General features: G+C 39.3%; 1 protein-coding gene across 6 annotated transcripts in view; it reads right to left on the minus strand.

Moving 5' to 3' along the window:
* Window positions 1-11,818: 11,818 nt before the first annotated feature.
* The window catches only part of exoc2 (exocyst complex component 2), a 318,264-nt gene continuing 315,784 nt past the window's right edge, over window positions 11,819-14,298 (minus strand). For all 6 annotated transcript variants that reach the window (XM_043719385.1, XM_043719383.1, XM_043719382.1 and 3 more), the window contains one exon: window positions 11,819-12,525. In XM_043719385.1, coding sequence (XP_043575320.1) covers window positions 12,432-12,525 — 94 coding nt within the window. In that variant the 3' untranslated portion in view covers window positions 11,819-12,431. The remainder of the gene's footprint in view (window positions 12,526-14,298) is intronic.

The raw sequence follows: 14,298 nt of genomic DNA on the forward strand, positions 1-14,298 counted from the left end.
GTGAGGCAGCAGTGCTAACCACGAGCCACCCTGCTGTTCTAAAGTATTACTTGACTGAGTTGGTTCACTGGTGATTTTACATTCAAGGGGAAACTTGAATCCTAAAATAAATTTGGAAAACTGATAGAAGTCTTAATACAATTTGCACCTGGAATACTGATTGCATACAGAGTGAAAATTCTACAATGTACAGACAGACTCATGACAGCCATCTAGATCGATGGAATTCAAGGTGCAGTGCTTTGCTGAGTAGCAAACTCTTCCTGCTCATTTATCCACACAACTTTAGGAATTTCTGAATCTCTGGAGGATTCAAATTACCCTCGGTGCAGCTAAAATGATCCAAGCGAGAAAAATGAGCTGAAAAAAAAAATCTTGTTTATTAAAGGTAAAGCTATTTTTACACCAACAGGACATTATAGTAATTTATAAGCCTCCTAAAATAGCAGTCAAATAGTTTATATTTCCCCTTATTTGGAACCTCTAAAGGGTTTTCCATCACTATTTATTTTCTGATATATTTTAAATAAATTATAACCAAAAAAACCCCTATGATGCATATTGTAATAAAACACAACAAAGATCAAAGCATTGAATACAGGAAACTTGTCTTGTTTACAACAGACTGCAGGAAATGGAAAATTGTAATGTATTATTCTAAAATGCATAATACAGGTTATGAGACACCAATAAGAGGTTATTTTAAATAATATCAACTTGTGAGTATCTTAACATGCACAGTAATCTTATACCAAATTAAAAAAGAGAGAATGTAAATAGGCAGATTGTCCGAAAGTAGTCGTTTTCAGCTATAAATGGGAACTCCATAGTCCACAATACAAATGAAGCACACCGCAAACCAAAAAAACCTGAAGATTATAATTGTATCAATTTGCTTTCTAACTCCTCAAAAAATACCAAAAGTTAGCTGGAAAAGATTTCAGTAAAAAGAATAGATAGCTCAAAGATTTTGGGCACAGATCCAACTGTCCTGTTCAAAATTTATTATAAAGATAGACATTGCACATGGTTTCTAGGAAATTTCCACTGATTGTTAAAACGTACTGTCTTTAATTGGCATCAAAATGATGTCTACGTACAGTCATAGAAACACAGATAACAGGAGCAGGAGTAGACCCTTGGGCTCTTCAAGTCGTCTTTGCCATTCAATATGATCATGGCTCATCCAACTCCGTACCCTGTTCCCTCTTTCTTTCCATATCCTTTGATTCTTTTAGCCCTAATAACTATGTCTAACTCCTTCTTGGAAACACTCAATATTTTAATCTCAACTGCTTTCTGTGGCAGAGGATTCCTGGACTCACCACTTTCTGAGTGAAGAAATTTCTCCTCGTCTCAGTCCTAAATGGCCTACCCCACATTATTAGACCATGACCTCTGGTTCTGGACTCCCAGTCATCTGGACTATCCTTTATGTGTTTACTCTGTTGAATTCTGTTAGTGATTTATAGTTTTCTATGTGATCGCCCCATTTTTCTAAACTTCAATGAACATAGTCCTAACCAATCCAAACTATCCCAACATGTCTGTGCTGCCATCCCAAGAATCAGTCTGGAAAACCTTTGTTGCATTCTCTCCATAGCCAGACCATCCTTCCTCAGATAGAGATCAATATTCCAAGTATGATTTCACCAAGGCCCCGTACAATTGCAGCAATGCATCCCTGCTCCTGTACTCAAATCTTCTAGCAATGATAGCCAACATGCTACTTGCATGCTTCACCACCGACTGCACCTACACTCTTGAAGTAACTGGTGTATGTGGACACCCAGGTCTCATTGCACCTTCCCTTTCACAATTGATCACAATTCAGATTATAGTCTGCTTTTCTATTTTTGGTACCAAAGTGGATAACTTCATATTTGTCCATATTATACTTCATCTGCCAAGCATTTGCCCACTGACTCAACTTGTTCAATTTACATTGAAGTATCGCTGCACCCTCCTCACAGCTCACCATTCCAACTGGCTTTGTATTGTCAGCGAACTTGAAAAGATTACATTTACTTCCCTCATCTAAAACATTAATGTATATTGTGAATGGTTGGGGTTCCAAACACTGATAATCAGTGCTCCACAAAACATATTACAAATGGGACTTAAGAACATTAGTTTATATTGAGCTTTTATTAAAAGACAGAACAAGTAATAAGCAACTGGAACAAATAAGAATGGATCACAGGGAAGGCAGTAGCACAGTGGTAATGTCACTGGATTAGTGTTCTTCAGACAATGTTCTGGCAATATTAATTTGAATCCCACCATAGCAGATGGTGGGATTTGAATTCAGTAAATTCTGGAGTAGAGAGGTGGCCTAATGGTGACCATATAACCACTGTAGATTGTTGTAAAAATCTGTTTGTTTCACTAATGTCCTGCAGGGAATGTAATCTTGGTGTGGTCTGGTGTATATGTGACTCCAGACACACATTAATGTGGTTGACTTTTAAATGGTGCTCTGGAAAATGAGGGATGAGTAATAAATGTTGGCCTAATTGGCGATGCTCTTTTCCCATGAGCAAATTTTTTAAAATGACAAATAGTTTAGTAATTTAGGCACATTTTAAAGATTGCCTGAAACAAAGATGACATGGAGAGGAATGATTTCTAGAGGGCCTAAATTGCTGGGGACAAAGCTGCTGGGGATGGGTGGAATGAGTTGGGAACTATTAGAGGAAAGCAGGCTCCTTGCAGAGTTGTTGGGCCAGCTGAGGTTTTGAAGTTGGGAGAATGCCTGGAAGGATTTTTTAGAATAGAATAGTGTGGAAACAGGCCCTTCAGCCCAACAAGTCCACACCAACCCACCCAAACGCTTTCCATTACCCTACATTTACCCCTGGCTAATGCACCTAACCCACACATCCCTAAACACTCTATGGGCAATTTAGCATGGCTAGTTCACCTAATCTGCACACCTTTGGAGTGTGGGAGGAAACTGGAGCACCCGGAGGAAACCCACATAGACACGGGAGAATGAACAAACTCTACACAGACAGTCGCCTAAGCCTGGAGTTGAATCCAGGTCCCTGGCGCTGTGAGGCAACAGTGCTAACCACTGAGCCACTATGCTGTACATAATAAGCTCCAAAGCAAGCTAGCTAGTTTGATGGCTTCAAAAGAAACACCCATCAATAGAGTTGCTTTCCAGTAAGGTACAGATAGAATTCGGTGGCTTATTGAACGCTCTTCAGTATCAAAGTTGGAAGTAGAAAGGAGGGAGGTGAGAGAGAGCTTGAGATAAAGGGGAACGTGAAAAGAATAAAGTTATTTTTATTCTTAAAAGGTTCTAGTTTTACCATCTGCAGTACAGAAATTTTAACAACAGATCACCAAGAGCAGGAAATTTGAGAGGTGAGAAAGATGAGAGTGAGAATTATAAATTGAGCTGTTAGCAGACAGAATGCCAATGTAGATCACCGCTTACAGGGTAATGGTTGGATCAAACTTTATGCAGGTCGGGATACAGTAATTGAGTTGAGGATGAGCTCCGGTCAATGTAAGGAAGGACACTGCCAGCAGAGCAATAAAAATAGGCTGAAGCCAACAATGCATTGGGTAGAGGTTATGGGATCTGAAGCTCAGCACAAAGTCAAATGACATGCTGACACTGAGAACAGTTCGCTTCAGCCTGAGACAACAGCCAGGGGGAACAATAGAATCGGTTGTGAGGAAATGGAGTGTTGAAAGTGGTGAAAACAAGGTTCCCAACGATTCACTGAGGAAATTACAACTTATCCAGGCTTTCATTTTCTTTTTCAATAGGCAGTAAAGGCAGTTTCTCTGTTAGAACCTGTCATACCATTGTATAAGTATTTCAATTTTATCTTTTTAAAATTCCAGTCCTTTTGATTTTACAAGAACAAAATCAAGGCAATTTATCTGTACATATTATACTCCAAAGCAAGCTTCATGGCTTCAAAAGAAACATCCACCAATAGAGTTGCTTTCCAGTAAGATATAGATAGAATTTGGTGGCTTATTGAAAGCTCTTCAGTATCAAAGTTGGAAGTAGAAAGGAGGGAGCTGAGAGAGAAAGATTGAGATAAAGGGGAAAGTGAAAAGGATAAGGTTTGTTTTTAATTCTTAAAAGGCTATAGTTTTACCATCTGCAGTACAGAAATTTTAACTACAGATCACCGAGAGCAAGAAAATTGAGGTTGGACTTGCTTTAGTTTCTCCTGTTTCTATGATTTCTACATTTAAAGTAACTATACTTGATGCTGGAGGGTAGCAAAAAAAGCATCATCGCCTTTAGTAGTTTCAGCTTGTCATAATTAGATTTTAAAACCTCCAAAACAGACATATAATAAAGACTGAAAATGCTGGAGAAACTCAGCAGGTCTTTACTTCATACCTCCAGCATCCACAGTAGTATGCTTTCATTTTATGTTCATCACATGCACTTTGAATCAAGCACAAACATTCATGAACGTAATACTTAACCTTCCAGCTGTAGAACTGTTTTACTTACATTATAAAAGCTGAAGCTTTATTCTTAAGACTATGACAGGTTGACGCAGAATAGAAAAGTTCTCTTCCACATTCTGTATCACCGGCAGCAGTCTGAATATCTCAGCTTTTGAAAAGGTCAATCAAGCTGGTATATTTGAGGGAACAATTTTCTGAAAATTGGGAGGAAAATATGAGACATATCTATTGTTATTTTTATAACCACTTACGTAACGTCGGTGTTGCCAGCAAGGCCAACATTTGTTCTCTTTGCTTAATTTTGCCTTGAGGAAGTGGTGGTGAGCCACCTTCTTCAATATAACTGAATGGTTTTCTTGGCCATTTCTGAGGGCAGTTAAGAATCAATCATATTGGGATGGGACCAGAGTCACACATGGGCCAGACTGGATCAACATGGCAGATTTCCTTTCCTGGATTGCTATCCCAGTAGTACAGCCACTATGTTACCTGTACTCTGAGTTAACAATGATTTATATCCAAAGATTGACAGTCTTGCACATAAGTATTCATCGACCAACAAGGTTAGTAATAATGTGCATTACTTTCTTGGTGTAATCCCAGGTCACAAATGAATGGTACATTTATTTATACATGCAATTATTAACTAGTTTTCCCTGTCCAAATGTGCACCGCTAGCCTGAGATTTCTGCAAAATGCTTGAATTGGTGTACTAAATGCATTTGGCTTGGAATCCTTTGTCAACATGTAATGAGTGCCTCATTAGAGAAAATCCTGGGCATTTGTGTTTCGTGAAGCAATGTGACAGCACAGTCTGCTGTGGTGTATGAATAATTTATTCCACTTGATTAAGAGGAAAACCATACCAGTTAAACTGATGCTACCAAGATAGCATTTAAGAGTCATGGTCTGTGTTTTCCCCACTGAATGTTTTTAAGCATGTACTGTGTTAATCTTTTAAGTGTGAATAATGATTTCCCAGAGACTGGAGGTGGTATCTCATGATGATTGACCTAACAAAAAAATCATTCCTTCTTTTCTCATGCAGCTCATTTGCAAATTTAGATGATCTTGAATTCACTAATTTTAAATTTGATCTATATATAGGAGAATCATAGGTAGGGTTATGTATTCAAAGAGCTGAGAAAAAACATACAAAGCTCTTGAAGGCAATGCCATTCCACGAAGTCTGAATACAGTTAAAGTGTGAAGTTCACTCTGCAGTGGTAACAACATGAAGAATGTAATGAAATAAGGGCAGAACACTACAAACATGGTAAGATTCTGGATTAAATTGAAACATGTAACGAGAAGTAACAATATATAACATGTTAATCCAACATTTGGTCATTGTTTTAAACCTGAAGTTTTAGCCACACTGCTTCCTTTACAAGTAACAAAGCGATTGTTACTGAAGTTATCACTGTTTATCTAATAATGTGGAGAATTTTTGGCAAGAGTTTCCTGAGGTGGCTGACAGAAGTAGATTTAACCAGACGTTACTTCAAACAAACAGACAGAATGTTGGAGAAAATCAGCAGGTCTGACAGCATCAGTTGAGAGAGAAAGTGAGTTAATGTTTTGAGACTGGTATGACTCTTCTTCAGAACTGTTCTGAGGACGTTCTCAAGAAGTCATGCTGGACTTAAAACGTTAGCTCTGTTTTAGTCTCTCCACAGTCGTTGCCAGACCCACTGAATTTTTCCAACGTTCTGTTTCAATTAATGGACTATTTAATTTGACACTCCTTACTGTTTTCAGTTTTTAATGGAAGTTAAAATTACAGACAATTTGCATAATTACTGGTAAATATGTTAATCTCTATCCCTTAAACATTCTAATGTTTTTTACTGCAAAGATAGGGATACGTGAAAGAGCAACATCTTAATGTTATGATTTGAAATCGTTAAGAGTCATGATTCTAAAACCTTCATTTTCTCCTCACAGTAGTGTTGTGGTGATGCTACTGAACAAGTAACATTGAAATCTAGACTACATCAGAGAATGTGAGCCAAAAGTCATCACAGCAACTGAAGTTCACTTTAAAAGTAGTGACTATGAGGCTGCTGATTATTGTTTTAAAAAAAAAACTGGTTCATGACTGTTCTTGAGGAATGAGTAGCTGTATGTGACTCCACACTTACACCAATGTCTTTCATTCTTAACTGTCCTCTGAAATCACAGAGATAATCAGGGCTGGGTATAAAAAGCCAGCTTTGCCAGTGATAAACATATAACCAAAGATTTAAACAAAACCTGTTGCTAATCAGTCTCTGATCTGACTAAACACTGATAATAGCAGGAGATATTTGGTTTCCATAACTGTTATTGTTTTCCTGAGTGTTATAATCTTGGTTACTGTACTGAAGTACTGGACTTAGCTTGGAGATTTCAGAAGACAATATAGGTAGCAATAAGGAGATGGTGCACCCTTAACAGTGTTCTTTTTCAGATGAGGCTACATACAGAGGTCACTCTTTTGAGGTACTAAGGCAGCAGAGTTTTCTTGGTACCCTGGTCAACAATTACCCTTCAATAGTATTTCCTAACAAAGAGATTCTGGTAATTTTTCTCATTGTTTGCTAGATTTTATCGTGTGCAGTTTGCCTACAATGATGTTTCACAAAGTATTATGAAGCACATTTGAATGCCCTTAGGCCATGAAAAATTCTACACAAATTCAAAACCTTTAATTTCCTTTTCAATGCACCATTGTCCATGCCAAACTTTAGGGGCCACCATCTTGGTTATTAGATAGAAAGCTTCATGAAGATAAAGTTCAAATCCTTGCTTGGTTTGGAACATTTTGTTCAATAAAATAGATTTACTACGAAATAGCTATACACAAAAGCTTCTTACACCGCTCTATCCTAACTTGACTTGAAGATAATGTTTGAATACTAGGAATAAAATAGAACGTTTTAAAATTTAATTATCATAAATGGGTACAGAATCTCATGCCACATTAATTCAATCCCATTGCAGCTTATCTTCACCTTTTAGACCTGCTGTCATAGATCAGCCATTGCATTTCAGCACATGCTTTGACTCACTGAGTAATGCAATAAGTTACTTAAAAACCCTTACCATGTTTAAGAGACTGAAATTAAAATATTGACCAGTTGCTACACTGCTGGATATATGTAATTGTGCTCTTTTACTAACGTCATAAATTATGCTGAGTGTTTTACATTTCAGAGAACATAGGGGTGTTAACCTTGCAAATAGTATGACTTTCAAATGTTTTAAAAAAACAATCTTTTACAAAATAACAGTTCAGATTTCGTCCAATAACCTGATTTAACATGACTTTTTTTTAAGATTAGATTAGATTACTTACAGGCCCTTCGGCCCAACAAGTCCGCACCGAAGCACAACCCACCCATTCCCCTACATTTACCCCTTTACCTAACACTACGGGCAATTTAGCATTGCCAATTCACCTGACCTGCACATTTTTGGACTGTGGGAGGAAACTGGAGCACCCGGAGGAAACCCACGCAGACACGGGGAGAACGTGCAAACTCCACACAGTCAGTCGCCTGAGTCGGGAATTGAACCCAGGTTTCTGGCGCTGTGAGGCAGCAGTGCTAACCACTGTCCTGAGGGAGAGAATATAATACCTATGATACCGTTTATTTAGATTTTCGGAAAGGTTCATGCACTTTCTGTCCGAACATACAATTTAAGAGGAGGGCATTCAAACCTTCATGAATTTTTGTCCCATTTTCCATTGTTATCAATAATTATTATTGATGTTGTGTTATTTTTGATTTCTAGCAGTGTGGTCTTCACTATGGGAAGACATTTACTACTAATAAAATTGTTTCTTGTCAAAACAATTCTACTATTAATTTCTGGCATGGACAGACAATTGATTTTTGAGACTCATTGCACTCAATTCCATAAGGTAAATCTATTAATTTCAGAAACTTACTTTGCCATTCTGTCATGCAGATGTGCATTAGTATGCAAAAGAGTGAGAAATCTAGTCTATACAGAGGTCTTTGTCAGTTATTATGCTTGAGTGATAGTCACAGCAGTGAGAAAGGTCATTTCACTTGTCCAGTCACAGTTCCTCCAGGACCAGACTGTTCCTTAAATTATGTCTCCGACATGATCTCTGCAAGGTCATTCTGAATACTATACTACCTAAATGCATCCTAACCACCATTAGTCCTTATCATGTCTTTTCAACTTGTACCTTTGCCCAAAAAGAACAGTTTAACTTGAAATTGTGCTCCAAACCACCTTAACATTTGGCAATCAGCATTGTGGGTCTTCTCTAAACTTCTATCTTTCTGGACATTTTTCTTCTGCTTTACTGATTGCAAGTGAGGAGAGTATTTAAGCTGTAGCCTTATCAAAATTTACAAATCTACTGATTGGTCAACAAATAGAGTAAATAAATATTAGACTTTTGTTTTATGTAGCAGCTTAACATGGTAATTGTTCAGTCTACTTTAATGGCTGCATCTTTTTTTAGCAACCTTCCCTACCAACTTCCAAGATCAATGTTACTCATTAAGTAGGACTCCTATTTTTGTTGATCTTCTGCATCTGATTAAAGCATGTTTGCTTTTCTATGAATCTTTGGCTTCATCAGCTTCAGCTGTGACACATGCCTTTCCTGACCCTTTTTTGCCATCGACTAATGCAGTTACTCTCCTCCAGTGAGTCTGCCACGAACATCTTCATCTGTTACAATGGGTTCTGCTTCACGTTAAACTGTGGCTCTGGTCCCTACATTCTAGAAGCTAATTACTGATCCTAAAATATCCACCCCCATATTTCAGATACATCTGGCAGATCTCACCCAGGTGCAAAGATGTAACAGAATATCTGCCTCTATCAATCCAAGATTAAAAGCTGAAACCAAAGACAGACCGTGGGTGTGCAGTGCCGTTTTGCTCACGACATGTTTTCTATGTGAAACTTGGACTCTACACCAACAGGGCGTGAAGCAATTAGAAAGATTACACCACAACATACACTCTCTTTCATGGAAATTGAATGGTAAGGCACAGCAACAAACAGCAATGTGGTGCAGCACGCCAACATAACCAGCGTTACAGTCAAAGATGTGCAGGTGCATCTCCAGTGTACTGGACATGTCCGCAGGTCAGATAAATGGGATCCCCACTCATTCAATGGCCAGCTGATAACAGGAAACATTTCAGTGATATGTTTTTCAATCTTTGGTTCAGGGTATGACGTTAACCCAGAAACCTTTAAAAGTTTAGTAAAGGCCGCAGTCTAGGAATCCAATATGAAGCACGGTTTCAGGCACTTGAAAACCAACATTATGAACAGCAGAGTAAAGCTGATCACATAAAAAATTACCAGCAATTGTCAGTGGCCTCAGATTTTAAGATCTGGTTTTCCTGACTACATTCCTTCCTCATATTCCCTACAGGAATATGTTGCAGAATCATAAAGATTTACAGCAGAGAAGGCCATTTAGTTCACTCTGATGGCACGGTCATTGGGATGTACAGCACGGAAACAAACCCTTCGGTCCAACTTGTCCATGCTGACCAGATAGTCCCATTTGCCAGCACTTGACCCATTTCCCTTAAATCCTTCCTATTCATATACCTATCCAGATGAATTTTAAACGTTGTAATTGTACCAGCCTCCACCACTTCCTCTGGCATCTCATTCCATTCACGCACCACCCTCTGCATGAAAAAGTTACCCCTTTAAGTCCCTTTTAAATCGTTCTCCTCTCACCTTAACTTATGCCCTCTAATTCTGGACTCCTCCACCCCAAATAGACCTTGTCTATTTATGCTATCCATGCCCCTCATGATTTTATAAACCTCAGAGGTCACGCTTCAGCCTCTGACACTCAAAACAGCACCAGCCTATTCAGCCTCTCACCAAAGATCAAACCCTATCCATTTAGCTTCACTGCCCCATCCTTTCCTCATAGCTTTTTAATTTTTTGTCTGTTTTTAAATATTTATCCAACTCCTTTAAAAATGTTATGGATTCTACTTTTATCACTGCTTGTGGCACTGTAGATCACATCTTAGTATGTATTTGTGGCAATGATCTTAAATTTATACATTCTAGCTACTACCTCAGAAACTATTGGAAATAGTTTTTCCTATATTTATCTCATCAGAACCCCTCCCATTCTGAACACCTGCAATCAGAAATAATCAATGTTCTTGCTTCTGTTGAGAAATTTTCCTTGTTCTCCAAATTGGTGACATCTGAGGGAACTACTTATGTGCTGTCTTACTATCATATCCTTCCGCGAGCATCCAAACTGGACACAATATTCTCCTGTATGTCAAGTCATTGATAGACATGGAGGAATATTGCCCATTTGTGGTCTATACCCATTCTTATAACTTGTCTGCACCTATTGCTGACACCTGTACTCACTTGAGGTTTAGGATTGCCCATGGATATGGGCACAAGGTGAGTGATTGTGGTAACGGGTTGACAGTCAAGGATTGTGGCAGCTGATTGCAATGTTGTCATGGCTTCCCCAATTTGTCAGAGGCAGATCCTTTGATCAGGAGTGCCCACGAGTGAGAGGTTTTCCCTGGAAGCCCACAAGCACATGGACAGCATTTACTTTTTGGGCTCCATCCTGCTCTCCATTCCCACCCACCTGCCTAATGTTACATGAATATTAGCCTCTCACAAGGGTATTGATTGCCCATTTGACAGCCTCAACCTGCCACAGGGAGGTCACTAGATTCCACTGAAAATGTCAGAATTATAGGTCATTAGGTACGACAAAGAGACTAAGATAGGAAATGTAAGGGAAATTAGAGAAAAGATGACAGGCAGATGATGGGAAGGCCAGAAAGTGTTAAAATTTTGACAAATGTGAAAAGGGTTTCATTTTAAACAAATCTGGAAACTATATAGCTTAACAATTCTTGCAAGTTAGAATTTCAAGAATATGTATTATTGTTCATTTACTTTACAACTATGCCCGTTTTGTACTATTTCAGTTTGTTTACTTTCATAACTTTGATAAATACATAGAAAATCTTCAAAATTTGTATCAGCTCTGTTAAATGACCTGTTTAGGCATAGAATGATGATTTAAGTACATGGTACTTGAGCACAAGGCAAAATATAACTGCAAGCTTAAATTTATCCCTGTTATGATCACAATTAAATACTTGTATATTTTTAACAGATGCTTTGCGATCATAATTGGTGCAATCATGTTCTGACTCCAAGAAGTTAGTCATAAGCCTATAATATGCTAACACTAGTTGATGCTTGATCTCTTCGTTTGATCTCTTCCGATTATTTTAAGTTAATGATCAAGAAAATTATGATTAGTTTTATGAAGGCATTGAGAGATTGGTGGAAACACGAAACAAAACAAAACAAAAACATTGTACTGAATTTATTTGCATTTTTGATGAACAGAAGTTTTGAAATACATGAAGTTCGCTAAATACATGAAAATTAATTAGCAGAAAACGCTCTCAAATGAAGTCTCTTCCATGAATTTAAAGCATTACAAATCCAACAATGTTCACAATTCTTGCTATTTAAACTTACTGATGGCAAAACAGCAAAAGTACTGTCTGCTTTAATGCATCAAGTCTTTTAAGAGGCCCTAAAAATAACATGTGGGAAATACTAAAAAGTAAGCTTGCAACATTCTCTTTTGGATCTGGACTCATCACTGTCTTGAATGCCTTCTTCTGACTACTTTTCTTTTCATGTTTGCAACTTTGCAAAACTGTGCCATTCCCAGGTCCAAAACTCTGATTATGTCACTAAACCACTAAGATTTGCAGATTACATTTTTAAAGTATACATGACAAATATCGAGGAAACTATGGATAAACTGTAGGAATTTTAGAATTCTACTTCAGTGGTTTAAGTATTAATTTAAGTTGGTTGGGAGAAATACAGATAGTAGAACCATTTTTAAAAGAGGGCTAAATTCTGTCATGCTGTATAAGGTACCCACACAACCACAGGCCTTTTCACCATCAAGTCTTTACCATGCTTCGTGTTGAAGGTCGAAAACAGGTAAGCTGTAAGTGCATACTGCTCTTGAATTTGTTGAGGAGCTCTTCAAGTAACCTATCATGATGAAACAATAGTTAGCTCATGATTCATTCCCAACAGTAAACAATCACATTTTAGTTTATTCAAGTTGAAATTAAAAAAACTGTTTAAAAAATTGTGATTAATCTTAAATTGCATTGAGCATTTAAGTCAGTTCATCTTGGTTTTAATTGCGAATTTAATTGACATAGTACAATGCAATCTCTGTGTTTGTTTCATTATTGGCATTTGTGATTTTCATCCACCAAGAGAGTCAAACACAAACTGAGGTAGTGGCCTTGACAATAAGAGGGGTGGAGAGGAAAATACAGGATTAGGATCTGATCAGGAGTGTTAAACATGAACATCAGCTGTGACCTGTAGTGAGAGGGTGGGCAGGGGTGTAAACTGGAATCAGGATGAAGTCAGTCCCTGGCCAAGATATGAGCTATTTATTCAGATTGTGAAACAACCACAGATTCAAGCAGTGCACCCAGTATTAGAGGAGCAGAAATTTCCACAAGTTATCAATCCCGACCTCACCATCAAGTCAGCAGCTAAAGGGGGTGCAGTGGTAGTCTGGCGCACTGAAGCCAGACGCCAACTCAAGGGCACCTCCTCCTACCGCCCCCTCGACCATGACCTCACCGCCCCCCATCACCAAACCATCATCTCCCAGACCATACAGAACTCATCACCTCAGGAGATCTCCCACCCACAGCTTCCAATCTCATAGTCCGGGAACCCCGCACTGCCCGGTTCTACCTCCTTCCCAAGATCCATAAGCCTGACCACCCTGGCCGACCCATTGTCTCAGCATGCTCCTGCCCCATTGAACTCATCTCTACCTACCTCAACACTGTCCTATCCCTCCCAGTCCAGGTACTCCCCACATATGTTCGAGACACCACCCATGCCCTCCACCTTCTCGAAGACTTCCGTTTCCCCTGCTCCCAACGCCTCATCTTCACCATGGATATCCAATCCATCTACACCTCTATCCGGGCCAGGGCCTGCAAGCCGTCCATTTCTTCCTCTCCCGACGTCCCCAACAATACCCTTCCACCGACACTCTCATTCGTTTGGCCGAACTGGTCCTCACCTTTAACAATTTCTCCTTCGAATCCTCCCACTTCCTCCAGACCAAAGGGGTAACCATGGGCACCCGTATGTGCCCCAGCTATGTCTGTCTCTTTGTTGGCTACGTAGAACAGCCCATCTTCCGTAATTACACCGGCACTACTCCCCACCTCTTTCTCTGCTACACTGATGACTGCATTGGCGCCACCTCATGCTCCCGTGAGGAAGTTGAGCAATTCATCACATCACCAACACATTCCACCCTGACCTTAAATTTACCTGGACTATCTCTGACAGCTCCCACCCCTTCCTGGACCTCTCCATCTCCATTAATGACAACCGACTTGACACCGACATTTTTCACAAACCCACCGACTCCCACAGCTACCTGGATTATACCTCTTCCCACTCTACCTCCTGCAAAAATGCCATCCCATATTCCCAATTCTTCCACCTCCACTGTATCTGCTCCCAGGAGGACCAGTTCCACCACAGAACACACCAGATGGCCTCCTTCTTTAGAGACCGCAATTTCCCTTCCCACATGGTTAAAGATGCCCTCCAATGCATCTCGTCCACATCCCGCACCTCCGCCCTCAGACCCTACCCCTCCAACCGTAACAAGGACAGAACTCCCCTTCCACCCTACCAACCTTCGCATAAACCAAATCATCCGCCAACATTTCCGCCACCTCCAAACGGACCCCACTACCAGGGATATATTTCCTT

The sequence above is a fragment of the Chiloscyllium plagiosum genome, chromosome 29 (assembly GCF_004010195.1).
Source record: "Chiloscyllium plagiosum isolate BGI_BamShark_2017 chromosome 29, ASM401019v2, whole genome shotgun sequence".
NCBI lineage: Eukaryota > Metazoa > Chordata > Chondrichthyes > Orectolobiformes > Hemiscylliidae > Chiloscyllium > Chiloscyllium plagiosum.